Source organism: Pundamilia nyererei, unplaced genomic scaffold (genome assembly GCF_000239375.1).
Source record: "Pundamilia nyererei isolate P.nyererei 1_Seehausen unplaced genomic scaffold, PunNye1.0 scaffold00024, whole genome shotgun sequence".
Lineage (NCBI taxonomy): Eukaryota > Metazoa > Chordata > Actinopteri > Cichliformes > Cichlidae > Pundamilia > Pundamilia nyererei.
The window spans coordinates 4,753,268-4,776,331 of record NW_005187425.1 but is presented as its reverse complement, the minus strand read 5'-3'; the positions used below and the strand labels follow the sequence as shown (position 1 = coordinate 4,776,331).

Genomic DNA, 23,064 nt, shown 5'->3' with positions numbered 1-23,064 from the left:
GAAAATCAAATGGAGGAAATGAAGTGTGTTTGCTATTCATCAGCAAGTTATTTTTAGGCAGTTGTCCAGGTTGTATCAGACACTTTTCTCTATATAGCTAGTTCTCTGAACTGCACAATGGAATATCATTTTTTTTTCCAGGGAGCAAAATATCCTGAGAGAAAGACATAACAATAACTATTTTAGTCATTTTACAACACAGTATAATTTCCCACTGAATGAGTTACAATTTTAGAATGTACACAAAAATTATTGCATTAGCTCTGACAACAACAAGGAATTCATAAGGCTTTCTGTCAGTCGAGCCTGATGTTTTGCATCCCACTGAGGCAGGAACATCGACTCCCTGCACCCAAAAATATCAATCGAAAAAAATACCAAGTGATAATCCCCCCACCCCTCTCAAAACCCACCCCTCCTTCTTTGACTGAATGTTGTGATGAGTACTTGTATGTGTTTGTGTGTGAGAGACTGCCTGAATGGCAGAAAGTGTGTGCGCAGTCTGCCTTGTGTATTTGTGAAACCATTCGTCCTCCTTTTTTTTCTGGATGAAACTGCAATTATTTTGACAAGCAGAGTCTTTACTCTGCAGGAGTCCTGCTCACGTCCTGTAAAATCTCTGAAGAAGTTGTTCATTATAGGGGGAAAAGTATAATCATACAAACATTAGCCAAACTAATGAGCTGCCTTAAGATTATAAATGTCTTTCTCTGTTTGGGCAGCCTATCTGAAAAAAACAAAAACAATTATCGTTGTTTTAACTGTTATAACATCTAAACATTTAAATGACAGCTTTACTCTCTACAACTCTGTGTGTGTAATTATCTTGCCCTCAGTCCTTTGCACACTCCATTTGCGCTGCTATTTCAAACATACTGGTAAACTCATAAGATGTATTATCCCTCTGGTTAGGTTTATTGCGATGCTAGTAGCAGCCAGGGCAGCTTTAGTTCTTACACTGTTTTGTTGTATTTCTGATTAATCGCCCTCTTTAAATGCACTTGTTTACCTGCCATTGAAAAAAAAACCCCAGTAAGCTCTGTTATAGAGAGATAGATATCTGTAGTAGTAAAGAATGGATGGATGTATGTATGGATGGATTATTAGCAGCACTTTTCACATGAAATATATTTGGGCCAAATGAGCCAAATTTCCAACTAAATGTTAATCATTACATAACATACATAATCATTTGCCTAATTAGAAAAGATATAAAATTCCTTAAAATATAAATTGATTGAAGCTTGCTGGAGAAGACATGTTGGCTATGCCTGTTTACATGGAATAAAATCTAATGAGCAAATTAAGCTTATGGGTGAAGAAATGTATAGTCTTCATGTCCTTTATTATTATTACTATTATTATTTGTTTGGCTCTATGATTGACAAGTACATTTGCTACAAACCTCCGCTCACCCTTCTTCCATTTGTCATTATAACCTATGAATTGTTTTTAAAAATGTAAACGGTACATACTTTTCAGTTTAATATTTAATTCTCATCTTCTACCTCTTCTACAAATTTTTGAATATCTTCCAACCAGAGACTAATTTTCATGCACAGATAAAGAACTTCAACTTTGGTTCAATAATTCAAAAATGCCTAATAATGTTTTTACTGTCCATCCATTTTTTTTTACTGCTATCATGGGGCGGAAACAGCCCGTGTAAGCCCAGAGGGCGATAGGTGGGGAACATCCCAGACAAGCTGGCAGTCCATCACAGGGTTAACACAGAGAGAAACACACCTACACCCAATTAAGAATCATCAGTTAGTCTTTGGACTGTGGGAGGATAATGCATCACCCAGGGGAAACCCATATAGCTTAACTCCACAGGTTGGCAGCACACGGGGGCAACAGATGCGTCCTCTCTTTTTGATGGTTGTGTTTAATCTGGGCAGATACATATATTCAAATTTAGGTCATTCACTTTGTCATTTCCAAAATGTTTTTCCCTCTCTGCATAAATCACCTTTAAAAGCAGAATTTTTGCTCCACACTGGTCGGCTTTTATTTTGTAGACCGCATTTATTATTTTCTTTTAAAATGTATTTTCCATAGACAACATGCTCATAGAACTACTTAGACCATAACATAAGCAAGGGCATGAGTCATATGCTTTGGTTTGCTCTGAGAACAATTAGCTTTTAGGTTTCCCTAAGTTTTGTGCAGAGAAATAAAAGCAGCAGCTTATAAATCTGATCTGTGCTGTGATTTTCTGTGCTGATAATCCATCCGAAGAAACTTTGCCATTTTTAGAACTTACACTGTCATACAACTTCAGCAGCAAATAACTACTTTGGTAAATCAAATTAGTTCTTTGTATAATAAAGAGAAGTGATGCAAATGTGACCTGGATAACGCAAAACAAGTAGAAGCTGTCCTCAATCAGCCAAAATTCCCTGGAAGCAACACTGACGCCGCCTGCCTATAATGTCACAGGAGACTATTAGGATAAAAATGTTCAAGAAAAGCAGCTGTCTGAAGTCACACCTGGAGAGCTGTTTTCTTTCTGACTAAATGCTGCTGTCTGAGGTTTCCTCTCTGGGCGTTTTAACCTTTTAAGCCATCTAGAACCCAAGAAGAGCATCTAGCTCCGGGCTCACACCTGCGCTCCAACAGAGAGTCAGGAAAACAACACCAGCAGGGGCCCATAATCAAAACACACATAAAAACAACCACAAACTCCGGGCGTCCATTAACACACTGTACGTCAAAATTCAGAGGGCTTCATTCAACTGAAAGAAGTCACGCTGTCAAGTTTTGGATACAGACGTCAGGGTAAAACTGCACACAGCGCCCATCGCAGCAACTGTGATTTCAAACAGGTAGGCGGGGACTTCCCAGCCAGCCTCACCATTTCACCATCACGTTTCTTGCTGCACTCTGGCAACAGTGTTACCATGGCAGCCATGGAAACAGAGAAGATTTTTCCCCACACAGTCCCACAGGAATTTTATCTGCCAAAGCCATTCTTTCCATCTTCTTCTCAGTGTCCCCATTTCTTCCTTTTCTTTCATTTATCCAATGAAATGCTTTATCCCAGCACAGTGTGGCCTGCATACATTGCCATGAGATGATAGCGCCTTAACTTTTACAGAAAAAATAATTTGCTTGACGTTATTATGAACATGTCAGTCTTACCCCCTTTCATTTCATTATTAATTGCCAGTCACAATTATTTGTGTTACGTTTTTCTGCCTGTCTAATTGCTTTCCACATGCCTGCATAAATTATACCGGTCATTTACCATTTCTTTTTACATTTCACGTTTTTATTTTGATTTATATGCCTTTGTCAATGGATGCACCTTTAATTAGTACTCTGAAGCACAGAAGACAGGAAAAACAGCAGCACAATAGATGGCACTTCTGCGTTCCTTGTTAAGAACGTGCTCACTTGCTGTCCTGATTCAAAGGACCCTTGTTATCCATCCTTCTCTTTCCAGCCATGCCTAATGATGGTGCTCAGGCTCAACACCCTCCCCGTTTGTTGTTCCTCTTAAGAGGTGTAGCAATTCTTCATGTTATAGATTGAATGCATATAAACATACTTCTATTGCTCTCTGAGGTCACCTCTGTATTCAGCGCAGCGTGTAGCATCTTCAGCAAATGTGTGTCTCTCCTCACTTTCCAATTTCAAATACTAAAGTGTGAAATAACTTGGCAGTGGACCAGGTCCATATTTTACCCCATATTTCGGTGCACTATAGGATACATAACCTCAAAGCGACACTTTGCCTCAGAAAACAATGTGGAGCAACATATTTTAACAAACTTTACATCACAATCTATTTTTTTAAAAATCCCAAGAGCCTCTTCAAAACAAGATAACAGGTCATATTTAACTAATTCAACAGTATCCTCATGTTCCGTCAAATACATTATATTGCCAAAAGTATTCAATCGTCTTTTGAACTTGACTGACACTGCGTTCTTAAGTCATAGGGTTTAATAAGATGTTGGCTGACCCTTTGTAGTTAAAACAGCTTCAACTCTTCTGCGAAGGCTTTCCACAGGGTTTAGGAGTGTGTCTATGGGGTTTTTCAGTGTTCTTCTACAAGTGCATTTGTGAGGTCAAACACTGATGTTGGATGAAAAGGCCTGGCTTGCAGTTTCCACTCTAACTCATCCCAAAGTTGTTTTCTCAGGTTGAGGCCAGGACTGTGCAGGCCAGTCAATTTTTCCCACACCAAATTCGTTCATCCATGTCTTTATGGACATTGCTTTGTGCAGCGGTGCAGAGTCATGCTGGAACAGGAAGGGGCCATCCCCAAACTGTTCCCACAATGTTAGGAGCATGAAATTGTCCAAAATGTCTTGGTATGCTGAAGCACTAAGAGTTCCTTTCACTGCAACTAAGGGCCCTGCCCAAGTCCTAAAGAACAAGCTTACACTATAACCCTACCTCCACCAAACTTTACACTTGTCACAGTGTCGACTTCTCCATCAGGTTGCCATCACGTCTGCTCCAGAGTCCAGTGGCGGCATGCTTTACGCTCTGCATTGCACTTGATGATGTAAGGCTTGGATACAGCGGCTCAGCCATGGAAACCTATTCCATAAAGCTCTATATGAACTGTTCTTGAGCAAATCTGAAGGCCACATGAAGTTTGGAGGTCTGTAGCAATTGACTCTGCAGAAAGTCGGTGACCTCTGCACATTATGCGTCTCAGCATCGCCTAACCTTGCTGAGGTGTAGTGTATATATTGTGTGTGCTTATATTAAACATAACCAAAGCCCGAAATACTGAGGTCAGCTTATATATGCTCAATCCCTGGGAGCCAAAAGCTGAATTTTTATACTAAACACTTTAAACACTCTCTTCCAAATTTTTTTTCTACTCTCAGTTCTGTTTGATGCACATATGAACCAGCTATGGCTATAAGCAATGCAACCCATCCCACATGCTGGTCAAACCTTCAATTTCAGAAAGTTGCCTCAAAGGGAAATGTGTCCTTAAAGGGGGAGAAGCTAAAACAGCTTGTTTCAGACAGTGGATAAATGGAGGGGTTGCACCAAGGCCCAGCATAAGAGAAAGGATTATTTCAAACTTTTATCATGAAAAGTTGTTGAAGCAGAGGCCACGGATAAACGTGTGAAGCTGGAAGTGATTAAAGCTTCATGTTTAGTTTCCTAATGCGTGCCACCACATAAACATGCAGAGGATGCCTGTCCTCCTGCAATAAATCCACAAACCCCATTAACGTCTTCATCATTTCCTCCTGCCTGGCAGCTCCATCTTCAACTTCCTTTAACAAATATATCCACTATCCCTCCTTCAACATCCAAACCATCTCAATCTTGTGTCTTTTTAATTCTGGCTCCAAACTCCTCAACCTGAGTGGTCCCTCTGATGCCACACTCATGTGTAATTTTGTCCATCCCAATGAAAATCAAAGAAACTTCAGCTCTGCCTCCTGTCTTTTTGTTATTGCCAACCTCCCCAAACCACACATAATAGGCAGGTCTCACCAACATCTTCCTTTTCACTCACGCTGTGACCCTTCTGTCACAAACCGCCCCCGACACTCATCTCCACCCTGCCCGCACTCTCTTCTTCACCTCTCTTGCACACTGTTGCTTTGGATGTTTTGACCCAGGTATTTAAACTCATCCACGTTCACTTCCTCTGCTTCTTGCATCTTCTGAGCTTTATTGCAACTAATCTATTATCATATTTGGAAATTATATTTAAACCACAATGATATGTCAAATTTAAAATCATGTGTTTCTTTATCTCACACAACAGAATCATAACCTCACTGGTTACTAGATACAAGCAACTACTAAAAATAGGCAGCCTCGATAGCAAAGACTATAACAGCTAGCTGTGTCTAAACATCCGCACAGATGAATGAGGTTATAGTTTGTCCTGCATCGAAACCTGTCTAGCTCACTACGGAGAACAGAGTAGCACTTACATCTGCCTTATAAACATTTGGGAAAGGGAACAAGAGAGAAGCTATGTGCTACTACTTCTAAATACTAATGACTATGCTTGTAATATATCCCCAGAAAGACAAAGCTATTCACTTAGATGCCAAATATGGCTAATGCTGTTAACATTTGTAAGAATTATTGAAAAGCCAACGCTAACACTTGGTCCAACATAATCTCTATATTAGCATGCAAACATACTTGCCGAGTCGACTGATCACAGCTGTGTCAGTGTTTTAGAATTAAACAGGACTTATAGAAAAATTACCATACATGAAAGCACTCTCACTCTTGCTCTCAAAATGCACACCAGTAACGATTTCTGTTGCACGGGTGCTTTTAAATCCTGCCTCCAGTTGATTTTAATCACAACGAAAACACACTGAATAAAGACGAAATGAAAACAAGTGATGCCACGCTTAATATTCCGTGCCATGTGGGAAATGTTTAAATGCAGCGAAAGCATTGTTGGTATTTCTCTGTGGTGCACAAAAAGAAATGGTGTGGAAATATGAGACGAAAAACGCAGGAAACAATTACAGAAGAAGTCAAAATACTCACACACTGTAAGCTATCTCATTCTGCCAAAACAAGAATCACTCACCTTGGAGAGGGTGATTCCTGAGACTGTGCAGGCACAGTCTAATAAACACACACACTCACATGCAGACTGATTAGAAGGACAACTGTTTGCTCACTCGAGGCGGAAGGAAGGGCTGTTATACAGCTAAGCTATCACTCTTTCACAAGATTCTCAGAAGTCTCTAGAAAATTGCCCCCTAATATTTTATATGTAATTCCATTATCATGTGCTGTTTTTAGCACTACACATAAAACGGGTACAAAAATCGCTAATTATTAATCCCCTGCTGACTGTCTTGTTTCGTCTGTATTGTGTGCAGACAGTTTGACCTCTAACACAGCACCTGTCAAAATGCACACTAGAATTTGAACACCACTGAGTACACTGTTAGGCAACTCTGTGCTTTTTTATGTGTTTAAAGTGGCTTTCAGAAGGTCTGCACACAGAGATGAACCCCACAGAGTATAATTCATCCACTTGTTGCTGAAAAATAAAATGATCAAGGACATGTAAACAGGCTTAAACGCCTAGCAGTAAGATCACTGGAGTTCTACATTCAGAAGTTATTGGTGAGAAAAAACAATCAAAGACCCACAAACCCAACACACAGACATGTGAAAACCGAGCCTTTAATCTTAAAGGACAGATTCAGGCTTGGCTGTCATTCATGAGGAATGAAAATCTTTTATCATATTATGATTTGTGCTTTTATTTTTATTTTTTCATATCCACATTAGCCGGGAAGAGGAAAAAATCAGCTAATGAAGATTAAGTGAAAAGAAATGTCACTTTGAGATGAATATCTAAAGCCCGGCATATAATCTACACATATGCATGTAATACATTTATACATTAGAAAGGCAGAGTGCATCAGTGGTTATTAATCCTTTTACTCTAATGCCACAGCTGCTTCAGATGAGCCTTTCAGTATAAGTCTTCATTATGTGTTCTTTTGAAATGATAATAAGCAGTCTTATTTTAAAGTGGCTGGATTTTCTTGTAATGGTGTTTGTAAAATATAGATGAGCAAAGGAATAACGTTGGAATACTTAAAGTATGAATAAATTAAACCAGAATAAAATACTCAGGTTTTAAGTCTAAAGGTACTCTGCCTGGTGGGCAGGAGGGACAATTATATTTCTATAGGGTTGATACCCCCCTGTGCCCCCCTTTTGGATCTGCCCCTGCTTGGGCACATTTTAACAGCATTTAATATAGTATTTAAATAACTATAGCCAACATCAGTACATTAAATGTCAGTCACGCCTACATAAGCACATAATAACTAAGGTCTCTTCCTCTTCAAAGACAGTTTAGCTAAGTGCTTGCTCATAAGGGATTGTCTTATCGTTGGGGTTTTCGCTCTAATATTGCAGCTCTTTAACTTACAATATAAAGCTCCTTGCTGTTTAATTCAATTGAAACGACAGGATTGAGTCACCAAAAGACAGCAATTTTACCTAGAGGGGTTTGTCAGACAGAAAGAAAAAAAAATAACAACACATCCATTTCATGTGTCATCCCCGAAGGTAGTGATGTCTCAGCCTGGTCACCTCTATAAAAAATGTCAGGCTACAACTCTGCCCGGAGTTACTGATGTCCATGGTCTGTTTCAAATTAGAGCTTAAACTACAAGCACTTGAAGCGGTAGCAGTTGAGTATTTCAAAAGTGTATCCTCTTTCTTATGGATGTCTATTTTTAACTTTTTGCACGCCTATTTTAATATGTAGTTCACCATGTAGATGTATCGGGCCAAAGCTCTGACACTTTATCATGGCTGCTAGTTAGTGATGTGCGACACCACTGATTTCCTTTCCGATCCGATACCAAGTAAAATTCAGAGTGGTATTGACGATATTGATCCGATAGCGATACTCTGTACAAAAACTTAATGTTTCATTGTATTTGTATATAATTGTATTATGTAATCGTAATAATATAGCTTCATAATGATTACAGGACATCAGACTACTTGTTCATATTGCTTAATAATGTAGAATTATCATGTAGAAATAAAAAAAAAAACGGTCATATGACTCACATGACTCCGTTCACACTCAGCCATTGTTGTGAGTGCGCATGCCAGGGGCTGCGACACATTTATACATTTATATTTCGCATATGAATGTGAAAGGCGTAAGAGGAAGTAGTTCCTTCCAATTTAGACGATCCGAATGATATAGTTTCTTTCCACGGTGTTTCTGTTAATGAAAAACTACAAATTTACCCCAAAGTACTAAAATATCTATATTTTAATATGAGAGTCAATTCTAGAACATAAATTACTGGTATCGGAAGAATCGATATTTCAATATCGATCCGCACACCAGTACTGCTAGTTACTCTCTTATTGTGGATATATATACAGTCACATTACTCTGTTTATTTTTAAATTTTCTAAGCATTAGTTTAAACATTAAAGTACTGTCTTGTAACTGTGAAAGTATCCACTGGGGTACAGTTACCCGCTTGATGGCAAACATGAGGCCTATATATTTAGTCTTTAAATTTATTTAGTTCAGCCTCACTGGGAAAGTCTATGCCAAGGTGTTGGAAAAGACAGTTCGTCCGTTAGTCGAACCTCAGAAAAAGGAGGAACAATGCAGATTTTGTCCTGGTCATGAAATACTGGACCAGCTCTTTACCCTCTCAAGGATACTTGAGGGTGTATGGGAGTTTGCTCAACAGTCCACATGTGTTTTGTGGAATTGGAGAAGGCATTTGACCGTATCCCTTGGAGTGTCCTGTAGGAGGTGCTCTGGGCCCCAATCGGGTGTTTGGCCCATTGCTACGGGCCATTCGATCCTTATACAACAGTTGCAAGAGCTTGCCGAAAGTAGAGCAGGGCAATATGACCAAAAATATTTATCACGATATACATTTGAAAATTTGCGATAACGATATAACTGACGATATAATTGACACTAGACAAAATACTTTACAACTCCACAACTTTATTAGTGCAAAAAAAAAAACATCAACGTATTTTCACTTAAACAGTTTTTATGTGCATTAAAGTTATATAAAGATTTAACAGTGCAAATGCAAATTCCTTGCTGACAGTTTAACCACAACGCGTTTCCAGCGGAAATTGGCCGACATATCCTCAGCATAACCATGTATAATATCCACAAAACGTAAAAAGAGGTTATACTGTCATGTGCCGCGGCGCGCGCGCACAAAAGGATCCAAACGCAGACTCAAGCGTTAGCAGAAAATGACACTTTATTATAACAACAAAAGGCGACCCGGGAAAATCACGGACCATGACATATACACACACACAATACTGTAATACTATGCTGAAGCACAGTACATATCACTCCGCGAGGCTCCTGACTATGGTAGCCGTAATGCTCTGACAATCCATCAAGCGGTGCAGGTTCGTAGCTTAGCAAAGTCGTACTAAAACATTTGACAGATTTTCGAGCGCCGTGTACCACATAAAATCATTTCAAGGTCAGAAAACATAACCAGAATTCATACATAAGGCACACGGGATTATAAGGGGCACTGTCGATTTTCAGAAAAATCAAAGGATTGATTTTAAGTGTGCCATATTTTCCAATAAACACGGTAATAACGATGGCCCGCTAGCATGCGCTACCAAAAATAGTGCTTTGTTGTGTATCTGACGGACGAAAGCTAAACCAGTTCCACACCACTGAAGTTGCAGCATTTTTACAAACCAATTCTGGTTCATCTGTTTCATTCAACGATCCGCTTTCTCCCTTCTCATTCTCTGTCGCTGGCACGCTTTTTCCACCATGTGCGTATGAAAACAAAGGCACTGCGCATGCGCGTTTTACCCATATTCTATCGCGATATTTCATTTTCTTATCGTTGCCCAACATTATGATATGGCCCAGCCCTAGTCAAAAGCAATAAGTTGGACTTGTTCCTCGTGGGTGATGGGCTTTGCCAGGAGTGCCCTTTGTCCCCGATTCTGTTCATAATTTTTATGTACAGAATTTCTAGGCACAGCCAAGTGACAGAAGGCTTTCACTTCAGTGGTCTCAGAATCTCATCTCTCCTTTTCATGGATGATGTGGTTCTGTTAGCTTAATCAGGCGATGGCCTCCAGCTCTCACCGGAATGGCTCGCAGCAGAGTGTGAAGCAGTGGAAATGAGAATCAGCACCTCCAAATGTGAGGCCATGGTCCTCAGCTGAAAAAGGGTGGTGTGCCCACTCCGGGTCGAGGACAAGGCTTTGCCCCAAGTGGGGGAGGTTAAGTATCTTGGGGTCTTGTTCATGAGTGATGGAAGAAGGAAGCGAGAGATCGACAGACGGATTGGTGCTGCCTCCTGGGCGCCTCCTGGGTGAGGTGTTCCGGGCATGTCCCACTGGGAGGAGGCCCCGGGGCAGACCCAGGACACGCTGAAGAAATTATATCTCTCGGCTGGCCTGGGAACGCCTTGGTGTTCCCCCAGGACAAGCTGGAGGAGGTGGCTGGGGAGAGGGAGGTCTGGGCTTCTCTGCTTAGGCTGCTGCCCCCGCGTCCCGGGCCCGGATAAGTGTAAGAAGATGGATTGATGGAATTTATTTAGTTGTATCTTTAAATTATTATTTCTCAAACATTAAGAAGAAGCAAAAAGGAAGGCAGAGCCAATGTAAAAATGGCAGTGCCATGTTTGAGATATTATTTATATTTAATATTTATATTAATTATATTTGCATGAGGTATTTTAGAAAGACATATACTATGGCGGCAAATACGCACCACTGTACGTATCGTTCCTTGCACACATGCATTGTTCTGGACCCTTTAAATGATTTATGCACCCTGATACTTCTCAAAATTTGTTATTATATAACTGTTATTTGAAAAGAATGATATTATCCAGTGTTATGCAAAAGCATTCATGTGCGTTATAACTGTAAGTGGAGAGCACAGCTGAGTCTTTGAGATGACGTCTGATACGGCCTTTTCCACCAGTGTCATTAAGATGGAGCATACAGATAATCAGTCACACTGATTATGTTAGTAGTGACCTCACTCTTTCAGATGACTGGTCTGAATCAATTTCAAGATTCCCAATAGTCTTTTAGAGCCTGAATATAGAGCACTTTTGGCTTTTTTTCTACTGAAAATCAACAACACAACAAATAAACTTTAACTAAGCTATTCCTGAAATCATGCTAAACAGAATGTAAAAACTCCTGTGAAAATCTGAAGCTTTTTTTTGTTTCATATCATCGTAAACTGAATTTTTGGGGTTGCAAACAGCAAAACATTCGATGTCACCTTGAACTCTGCAATCAGTTGAGAAAGATTGAGACATATTAATCAATACTAAGCATAGCTTTTTGTTGCAGTCTTATTATCAAAATATTTTGACATCGTTTTCAGGCATCCAGTTTTGAATATTACAGATTAATTACGCATTTTCATTTATCTGAGAATCATAACAATTTTCCTCCTGAGTTTGCCTCCTCTTCTTTTCAGTGCTGTACTGTTGAGCTCTGCAATTTGCTCAATTGTTTTATGCCAAACCATGGTGAATGGTGTCCTGTTATGCTGTCTTCAAGAAACACTTACATTGTTATGCTATAAACATTTTTTTCCAATTCCTCTCTCCTGTCTGCAGACACAAGATGAGAATTTGTCTCGCCTCCTTGAAGTGGTTCCCTCATTTTACTGTCACTGCTGCCCTGCATTTATCACCTGTCTATTCTCTCACTCCTAACCCTTTCTTCCTCTATTTCTTTGTCAGCCAGCCTTGGCCCAGCTGCTGTTATATATATGTATATATATATATATGTATATATATATTTTATTTTATTTTTTTTAAATGTGATATAGAGTTGATTGCAAGAGGACTGTTTCATAAAAAAATTCTCAGGCAACATTTTTTCTCTCAGGCTGCATGTGAAATCCCATCTCATTTGTCCTGACTGGCAGAGCCAAACCCCAAATGTGGCCATAGCTCCACACATAAGTGTCTGTATCCTGAAAGTATACATAACATATTGGTTTTAGCAGTTCATTGGGGCACTACAAAGCCTGGGAGTAAGTGCTACTTGAAATGCTCAGTTTACAGGATCCATTTTTTATTTTTTATTTTTTTGTAGGGGTGGGTGAGAGTGCCACTGAGTGATCAGAAATGAAATCACCTAAAGATGCAGGAGGACTGATGGAAATGTCCTCATTGGCCCTTCCGGGAATATGTAATCATGATCATACAGCAATAAAAACAAAATAAACAATGCTATTACTTGGATACGCTTACAATATTGTCCAGATTTAGCAATAGATCCATATAATTATCCATAACTGCACAAATGGCTGCCAATTAACGTCACTTCCCCTCATATTTTTATATATTTTTTTCTTTAAATAAAAGGCAATGAATAAAACCTGTCCCATTGATTTTACTGAGTATTACTGATTTGCTCCTATGAGTGTGTGTAAATAGGCTTAAGAAAAAAGCCCAAAAGGTATTTTGAAGTTTTATTCTCAATTCCGAATTGAAATTCAAGTGAAATTTAAACACATGTCAGTTTTACTGGAAACTCATGCAAAACTAAATTCAGCTAAATTCCTGAATAAAACATGTGCAATAATTTATTATGTCAGCTATCTTAAGCAATCCTTGGGTTTATCTTGACAAGTCTGACTGTGATGAAAGAACTGTCATAATTGCACACATTTTCTGTAAACGAATCATTGCACCTAATGGCTCTTAATTGTTTCTGAAATTCTTAATAGGTGCCAGACTCTGGGAATCTCTTCATTATCACAGTTGGCAATGGTGTCATTATTTTGTGAGTTAGCAGTAACAGTAAAAGGAAAGAGGTGTAGACAGTTCATGGATGAGCTCCCATGAGTCAACATTAACAGGTTCCTCAGATAAATTCTGTTAAGAAGTAATTAATCATGCATATGACTTAGGAGACCAAGCAACGTAAACTGAAATTGCTTCAAGGATTTATCCTCCTACTGGGTTCCATGCAATGATGAAATTAAATCTGCTGATTGGAAGCAGGATCTCCATGCGCACTAGCAGGTGCACGATTTCCAGTCGAGTCTGTCGGCTCTAATAGCCAGTGTGGCAGCTGAATTCCTCACCACATTCATGCGTTGCGACATATATTAAAACAAAGACAGCAACTCTCAGAGACAGTACCAATGACCCTGTTAGACTGTAAACACACTTCTGTCTATGTAGACAATTACATCATTTGTTCCATGTGTGAGTTTTTATTGAGCAGCACTGACGTACATCTCTTAAGATCGTGGCAGGAAGTACAGTCCGGTGGGCAAGAGAATATATACAAAAGGAAAAAAAGCAGACACTCTGTCGCCAGCAGGAAGGGGAATATTTTAACCCGTAAGAGATGGCTCATCTTGCTATGGGCACTTGTTCCCATAGCAACAGGAGCTGGGAGTTTCATCAGGTTGGCTGGTTAGAAATAGGGGATCACGGGACATAAGAGGGGTCAGCACAGGGCGTGCAACCTAGTAGCCACCATCGTCAACCTTCTTTCCTTCACACTTGAACTCTCAAGTACAAGCCTGAGTAAACCCTTGTATTCATTCATTCATTCATAAATAAATGCACAGGGAAACATCAGCTAGCCTGCAATTACTACAATTACTGCATTTTCAAGGTAAATAAAATGATTTACCATATCTGAGCAATAATACACTATATTCCTTTTTGCTAGATAAAGCAACTATACACTGTCTTACATTTATTTATTTAAATTTAAACCGTCTTTATGTGGACGCTAACTTTAACTACCAGGCCCATAAACGGTAAATACAGTTAGGTTCATTTGGAAAATTGTAATTTTGCTTCCACCATTATGGCTTTTAAATCAAACTTTCAGGATCTGATTGAAGTGTAGACCTTCAGCTTTAATTCAAGGGTTTTAATAAAATTGTCGTGTTAACCGCTTAAGAATTACAGACATTTTTATGCATAGTCCCGTATTTTCAGAGGCTCAAAGGTAATTGCAAAATTGACTGACAAGCAGTTTCATGGCTAAGTGAGGCCTGTTCCCTTATTATTCCATGACAAATTAAGCTCTTTATCAGCCTGTTTCCTTTGCCTTGAGAAACTCTTGGGTTGCTTTTAGAATGTGCCTTGGGTCATTAACCATATCTGCTGTGAAGCAAAGTCTGATCAGTTTTGCAGCTATATCTGAAAAGAGAGTATAGTCCTGTACACTTCAAAATTACCCTGCTACTTCAGTCATATCATCAATAAATGCTAGTCATCAGCTTCCACTACCAGCCATACATAACATAACATGGTCTTCGCCAGTTTTGACAGAAAACGTGATATTCTTTAAATCAGGAGCTGTTTCTCTCTCTCCTTTTTTCTTCCCATCAGCCTGATACAAGTTAAAAATGGTTTCAGCTATCCAAAGTTTTTCCAGAACTATGCAGGCTCTTTAAGATGTTTTCTGGAAAAGTCTTCTTCTAAACCTTGTATATTTCCATTCATGTGCATGTTTTAGTTGTAGTCTTTGACACTAAAAGACCTCCATGCTCCAGAATATGCTTCACTTGGCTCAATGTTTTGAGCGAATTTCCTTAACCATAGAAAGAATTCTGTGATCCTCCACTTTAATTGTCTTCTGGGTATTCTAGACTGTAGTGTAACTGTGCTGCCAGGTGCATTTATTCTTTTTAAGATTATATTGATTTGGCCACTCCTAACATTTTACTCTCTCACTGTGATAGGCTTATCTGAGCAGCTGGATAGAGTAGTGGTAAGACAAATGATAAAGCTTATTTGTTGTTTGTTGGGGTTTTCAGTCTCCTTCACTTGGATTGACATCTTATTGGACCTCATATCATATAAATTAAGAATTCCAGGGGACAGATACAAAATACAAGTTCAACACTTGGAATAAACTCCCGAATCTTTTATCTTCTTGATTTGTCTTGTAATAATCAGGGAACAGGTCTCACCAGGCCATTAAACTGCTTGCCAGTCGATTTAGTTTTGGGCCTCTGAAATTGGAGGACTGTGCATAGGAACAGCTCATGAGTAAGAAGTGAAGAAGTGACTCAGAAACTGAGAACACTGCATGCTCATGTAGTAGCACCTTGTCAAAGTTAAGAAAACATGCCTGACAGCATACACTACTTTATTGCCTGTTTTAGTCTAGGCTTTAAACTGTTTCTGAGAAACTCATTAGGAAACTGTTTACTGAGGTCATAGACTAAGTGAGCAGATGGGTTGTTTTCTCAAATGTACTTTTTCACTTCAGCTCTGCACATTGTTGGGAGAATCAAGTTTGGGCACTATCCAAAGTTACTTTTTTCACGTGTAGCACAAAAAAGGAGATTGGTTTTATTAAACATGGACTGAATGTGATTCACTGGACAGTTATTTGAGCTATTCTCCCCTCATCAAAGGGACTTTGTACTATGGAGCACACACATTAAAGACTTTTTAACGTTTGTGTCAACTGTGTCGGACAGTTGCATTTGCATTTACATTCACCCACGCTGGGAAATACCTAGAAAAGTTCAGGGCTGTAGAATTTGTTTTGTACCAAGAAGATACACCCCCTGCTGGCCATGAGAAAGAATCAAGGTTTAAGGAATTCCTGGAATGGGTTCATTTTTCAGCCTCAGAGGCTATGTCCATTATTCAAATACAACTTATAACAAGATCTCAAATCAAATTTTAATAATCTATAATAATCTGTTTCCTACCCTACTTAAACACACAATTCATCCTGACACACTTTTATAACACACTAATTCTCAAATGTGATTAAACCATCTATCCTGTCTTCTCTCAGACACCAGTCTTTACTCTTTTAAACTGAAATTTCAATCACGAGTCTGATAGACCACCTACTCACCCCCTGTGCATCCCTCATAGCTGGAGCTTTGACACATGAAAGAGCAGGCTCGGTAAATCCTGACATTTCATTTCACCTGCTTCACAAGAAACTTCACTGGAGTATTGTGAAAAAAAAACCCACTGCTGATATTTCACTGTAAACAAGGCACAATGCTGTTGCTGTGTTCCAAACATTCATTCATATCGTGACAGTGTGATACCTGTCTATATTTCAACAGAGGAATGACAGCTGGAAGCAGAAAGACCCCTAATCCTCTAGAACAAGCAAACAGATTTCAGTAGATGTGTGTAGATGCGTGTATTTGTGTGAGAACATGGGATATTATCTGTCACCTGGGCAACAGGTGTACACTGAACACAGACACGTTCAAGCACTTTGGCTGTTTTTACGGGTGTCTGTGGAGACTCACTCTTGACAGTAGCAGTCCTGGTGCAGTTGTACAGAATAGCCAGCTCTCCAAACACCTTTCCTGGCCCCATGGTGCAGAGCTTCAGGCTCTCCTTCGTCACCTCCACCCTCCCATCTGAAACATGCACAAAAATGGAAATAAACCATTAGTAACAATGATATTCAAATTTGACACTTATTTTCTTGCCTGACTACCCAAATCTGTAAGTCCAATACTACATTAAATATGTGCTGCAAATAGCGATTCAGTGATGAAATGGAGTGGCTGATAGATGTCTAAGGGTTTTTATCACATTTTTTAGGGGCAACCAGGCTGAATGCTCACTCGGCTAGAAAAAAATATGATTATTTTGCAGTGCATGCATCTCAAACTACTCCCGGACTCATGCCAGAGCCTGTGGATGAACAAAAACAAAAAACTCTACAAACCTGTCAGCTTATGTTACCACCACTAACAGAATCACAAATAATCCTGTATGTAAGGATTAGTATGATCATTGTCCAAATCTGACCTTTCATCTAGTAGGATTAATGGTTAATTAAACAATGGCTGGCTACAAAGCTTTCTGTTTTTCTATTAAATTTTAGGTGTATACTGTATCTCATCCTGTAGTTTTGCTTAGTACTGTGTTCTGTGAACAAGTGTTCTGCCAGAGCAAAGGAAATTAATCAACAAACATGATGTTACTGCTAATCACACTATTGTCTCATTCTCCCGCATGTTAAAGATTGACCATGAACATAACTGAGATTCTATCAAGTTTATTTCAAATGCAGAGGTTTGGTTAAACTGTTGCAATACAAATTGATTTCAGTTTCCTGAATTCCTTTTGATCTGTTTACACTAAGGTTTGCTAAATGTAGCTCTGCTTCCTACTATTTGCATTGATTTGTTTTAGTAATAATGAGAAAAATGCTTGCTGGCTGCATGCAAAAAAAAAAATTGGTTTTCTGTGAACACATACTTTTCTACATGAGTGGCACAGGCTTCATGGAAAGACCCACAAAGTCACTTCACTATCACAGTTCACAGGACAAAAAGACCAAAACACAAGGACTCAAAAACAGGCAAGATAATGGCGGTTAATTGTAGTACAAAAGAGTTCAAAGAGTACAAAGATTGTAAGGCAAAATAACAGAGAAATTGCAGGTTCGCACAAGAATGACAGAGTCGCTCAGAAAAAAGCAAAGTCGGGCTATTTAATACACACATGAGGTAATAAAAGGAAGTGGAATCACCAGGGTAACAAGACACTGCTGAAAAAAATCAAGAACAAGACAGGAGGAGAAAAACTAAATACTAGACACAAGAGAGTGGTAAAATAACACAGGAAGTAACATAAAAGGGAAACTTTCTATACCTAACACTTACACAAAGAGTAGGTGACAAGATACAAGGAGGCTAGATTAACTCTGAGTAAAAAGAAACATAAATAACAACAAAACTCAGGATAGAAAAGTAACAAGGCAAAGCATAGAGGCATATTATGTATACAAAAGAAAAGACACCCCTAAAAACCAGGAATTCCAAACATTAACTAATAGAGTACAACCAAAATATAAAATGGTAATAATAAACCAAAATTCAGAGGCAAGAAAACACCTCACAAAACATTGGGTCCAAAACACAGGAACACTACATTTCCAATGTCCAAGACATTTTTCATGGTGTATAAACAGCATTATTTAAGTGTCAGCACTCTGATCTACACCATTACTCCATGACCCAACCCTTCACTCAGTAGCTCCTTAGTAGGTCCTGTTTAAGAGACCAGTTCGAGTGACACCAGTGAGCTTCAGATTTTTCTAGCCACTTAATTAAAAAAAGTATTGTTGGGGAAGGTAAAAGTGCAAAACCGTATGTCCACATTTGAAGAAAGTCTGAAAATATGAAAAAAACTATATATATTAATTCACAAAGAACACTCATAAACTTGTAGCTAACTGGAACATTCAACTGCCCATGGAAAAAAGCGAAGCAGGGGAGTATATATGCACAGAGCAATGACTGAATTGTCATGCATTTTAAAATAAAACAGGAAGTAACTTACACAAAATGCCAAATGCTGTATATTACAAAACAAATGCATGTTTTAAACTAACATTATCATGAAAATTAATAGCACCCTATTGCTTTAACTGTATCAAATAAAGATTTCTAGACAACAGGAGACATAACTACCAGCTTCAGATAAGTGAACACATTTTTCTTTCGCACTGTAAGAGCCTCTGTGCCTCTGTGACTGGAGGGGTTTGCTCCTGCTTCTGTGTTTAGACAAGCCTCATCAAGGATGTATGTTTTCCTGAAAAAACTCAGCATTCCAGCAGGACCATAACTCTGATTCACAGAGCAAAAGCCCAGAGAAAACATCTAAAGTCTGCTCTAGGCAACTGATGAAATACAGCATGACGATGAGAGCAAGCACAAAGAAAACCATTTGACACGTTATCTTGTTAGCGGGCCATGACCGCATTTGACAAAAGGCCTCAAAAAACACCTCTCATTATTCCAGGGCTCATTCTTTTTTTCATTTTGTACTTATTCCTGTCTTATTGGTACTATAGCACACATTTTCACTATGGCTAACAATACATTATCCATTAACACCCAGCATGAAACTACACGGAGAGAAAATCTTTAGCTCTTAAAATGTGTCACCATCTTAATGCCTGCTCCCCTGCTATTTCCAGTGTCCCTGTTTAATAGCCTTATTTTTCAGTCAGAGCTTGCAGTAGCACCCTCCTTGTTTTCCATTCAAAAGAAGAAACAGCTCGAAATGGGGGGGAAAAATGACATCTTGCTTTTAAAGCCACATTTATATTTTTTAACAGTGCAATGCTTCATTATAAGCAGCTTAAGAATTCATAAGAGGATTCTTACACTGACTGAAAAACAAATGTGAAGAGTTTCTTTTTCAGAGTGAATTCATGATCTACTTCCTATACTTCTCATTTTCCTAAATGTATAAACTGTGAATTTCACAGAGAGTAGCAGGCACAATGTTTGATATTAAGCCGACTGCCTGATCAAAAAATTGCTTGGATTTGCTTAAAAATGTTTTGTACAAATGGTGTCAAAGTAATGTTGCTCACTGCCAGACTTTTGAAATCTGATTCTCAGCACACATCTACTCATTTCCTTAGCTACCTATCTAAATTCAGGGTCACGGAGCGGCTGGCGCCTATTCCAGCTGACATGGGCAAGAGGTGAGATACAGAAACACACAATCAACCTAGCATGCATGTGTTTGGACTGGAGCACCAAGAGAGAGAATAAAAAACAGGTGTTTTGACCCCAGAATCTCCTTTTTGTGAGATTGTTGTGAAGTGACAGTGATAGTGATAACTGTGCTCCCCAGTTAGCACACATGAAAGAAACGACTGCTTCTAAAGTACTGTGCAAAACTCTAGAGCCACTGCTTGTTTCTTTGTATTTTAGTAGGAAAACAGGAAATAGCTGTAGCGATTTACTCAAACACTGGCAAAATCTGAGTTTGTGCGATTCTAACAAGCTCGAAAGAAAAGTATTTGGTATCACAACCTTTATTCTTCAACCAGTCTGAATTCCATTAGGTAAGTGTTTTTCACAGGCAAGTGAAATTTCTTACAAAGTCTTCAGGAATAGTACTCAAGGCATCTTAAAGGACATTCAGAGCTCTTCTTTCGATGTTGGCTGCCATTTATTCTGTTCCCAATAAAGATGATCCCACACTTCTTCAATAATACTTTGGGAAAGCCAATCCATGACTGACCTCAGGAATTCGCATGATAAGGTGGGGCCAGGTTTCACAAAGAGCTCAGCTGAAACCCTGGCTGATTGGGACCCACACCCAGTTTCACACCATCAGGGGGTCCTTTTGTCCCTCTGTGGGGGGACACTCCCACTAGGTTTAAATCTGGGACTCCCCACCATTTGACCTTAGAACTGAAGAAGCTTCTTGGATGAGAGGTGAAACATCTTCAAGCAACTTAAAGAAGTCCAGACGCTTTTCTTTGCAAGCTCCTTTGACCCCAATCCATGACTGATAGTGTTGTGCGTTTTTTCTATCCAGGTATGCACTTACTGCAGGGGCAGTGTGTTTGGGATCACTGTCATACTTGTAAATGAAGCCATTTCCAGATAGTATTGCATGGCAGATCCAAATTCTGATGGTACTTTTCTACACAACTCGATAATTTTTGACAAAATGCTGCCCAGAGCTGACATACAGCATTGCATTTTACAGATGCTTTACACACTCACTGTTGTACCTTTCTTCTGAAAATGTTCAAATTTGGATTTGTCACTCCATCAGACCTGCTGCCACTGATTTCAGTCCAGTTCTTATGTAACTGGGCAAACCTCATCCTGCTCTCTCTGTTTCCTTAAGAACATCTTACTGACAGCCAGACTCAATTTTTTCCCCCTATTTCTTAAGGACATGAAATACAGCTACTTTTAATTTGTTGTAGAGTTTTAGGTCTGTAGTGTTTAGGTCTCCCATTGCTTCTTTTGTCCTCCACTTGTCCAATTTCCTTACAATTGTTGAGGACATACTGCACACCATGCCAAGTTTTCGTCTAATATCTCAAGAAATGGTACAAAAATAGTCTATGTCAGTCATACTGTGCTATATTTGGCATTTTTTAAATTAACCTAAAGAACTGGAAAGAAAATGCATAAAGATACTTTTTTTTCTGTTATGCGTCATCACAGCAATAGTTTACCCTCAATTTAAGTGCCTTTCTAATGCCTGAATGAGTCATAGGTCGGTGTTAAGTGGCTTGAAAAACGTAAAACATTCCTCTGAAAATGGTCACTTATAGGGACTGGGCTAAAAATGAGTGCAAAAGCAGCCAATGGCCGAAGAAAAACTTTGAAAGACCTTCAAAAAAAACCCTGGAGAATTGAGGATTCATCCCACGAACTTAGAAACTCGCAGTAAACATTTATTAACTTAATTTGGCTGAAATAAGTGTTTGTAGTGTCAATCTAGCCCTACAAAGTCTATAAAGACCACAAATAATGTGCTTGTTTCTGTGTAAGAGTTACGTCTGGAATAAAGCCACTGAGGATCAACCGAGCTTAACAAAACTGTGCCAGACTAATCAGTGAACTGTGCTGAGATAACGATGACTTGTCACCTCTCAAAACTCCTAAGCCCTTATTATACCTGGGTGTCAGAGATAAGAAAATGGAAGAGGAATACTTTAGAAGAAAACTGCTAATAGTTTCACAGCAGCTGCCATGTCTTTCGAATTTGAGAAACGTAAGGGAAGACCAAAGGCAACACTGTGTTTGTTACCTCTATCTTATCATATGTAGAAACAGCTTATCTTGGTCTCTGAGCGAAGGAGGGATCTGTCTGTTATTAACCGCACCCACCTTTTAAAGTATCTATTGAGCCTTGCCACACGACAATACGTGAAGAAAAATCCCCTGGTTTTTGATCCATCAGCAGTAGAGGAGGCTAATGGAGTTCAGTGGGAAGACACTCTGTGCTGGAGTGCAAACAAAGAAAGTGTCTGCAGACGTGTATAGAGAGAAAATGATGTAATAGGTACACCTGTACAGATAACTAGTGCTCTGAATAAAAGGATGTAAGACACAGAACTTTATTAAGTGCAAATATGGGCAATCTGTGTGCACGTCTTTTATTGAGGACAAAGACAAGCATACGTCAGGTAGCAAAACCTCCACTAAGGATAAATCTAATAATTTCCTGTGAAGAACCATGCAATTAATTCCTGAGAAGGATGAGCAGTGAAACACAGCGTTTATTTTGGACAGCTCAATAAGTGAGGCTGTGAGGGACTTGCTACAAAATTAAGTAATTCAATTATTCATTTATTGGAAATACACAAATTATTCTAAGAAACCTTTCGTTCCAAGGGGCCCCTTGCATCCCAGTGTGCACAGACGAGCACACTGTCCAGCTAACTCCCTGCATTTGTGTGTAGTAAAAACTTGTCTTATCACACTGCTCTTTCACAGCAGCTCCAAATACACTTGAAATTCACCTTTCTCATGCAAGTGCTACTCAAAGCTCAATCAAATAACACCACATGCAAATACACTCTCCCACCAGACTGGCAATATCATATCAATGTGGAGTATGTTGACATTCATTGATCCAGTGTGCTGTGTGGAAAGGCAATCAAATATGGCATGAGTGGACAATGAGTTAACTATCATTAGGTTTCCCCCGAGTGTTGTCTGTGCTTTCTTATCTGCATCTCCATTTATTTATGTTTATGTTGTGTCTCTCTCTCTGTTACAGTAACTTCCTGTTTGAGCTTGTTAACCAGTTTCCGTGTGTG

At 39.1% G+C, this 23,064-nt stretch overlaps 1 protein-coding gene across 4 annotated transcripts in view; it reads right to left on the bottom strand.

Moving 5' to 3' along the window:
- Positions 1–23,064, bottom strand: part of LOC102214300 (protein kinase cGMP-dependent 1) — a 94,592-nt gene that overhangs the window by 41,088 nt on the left and 30,440 nt on the right. For 3 of the 4 annotated variants that reach the window (XM_005727488.1, XM_005727490.1, XM_005727486.2), the window contains exon 3: positions 16,766–16,879. In XM_005727488.1, coding sequence (XP_005727545.1) covers positions 16,766–16,879 — 114 coding nt within the window. Of the gene's footprint in view, positions 1–6,501; positions 6,522–16,765; positions 16,880–23,064 lie in introns of those variants that run through there. The other variant, XM_013909380.1, reaches the window with a different exon arrangement.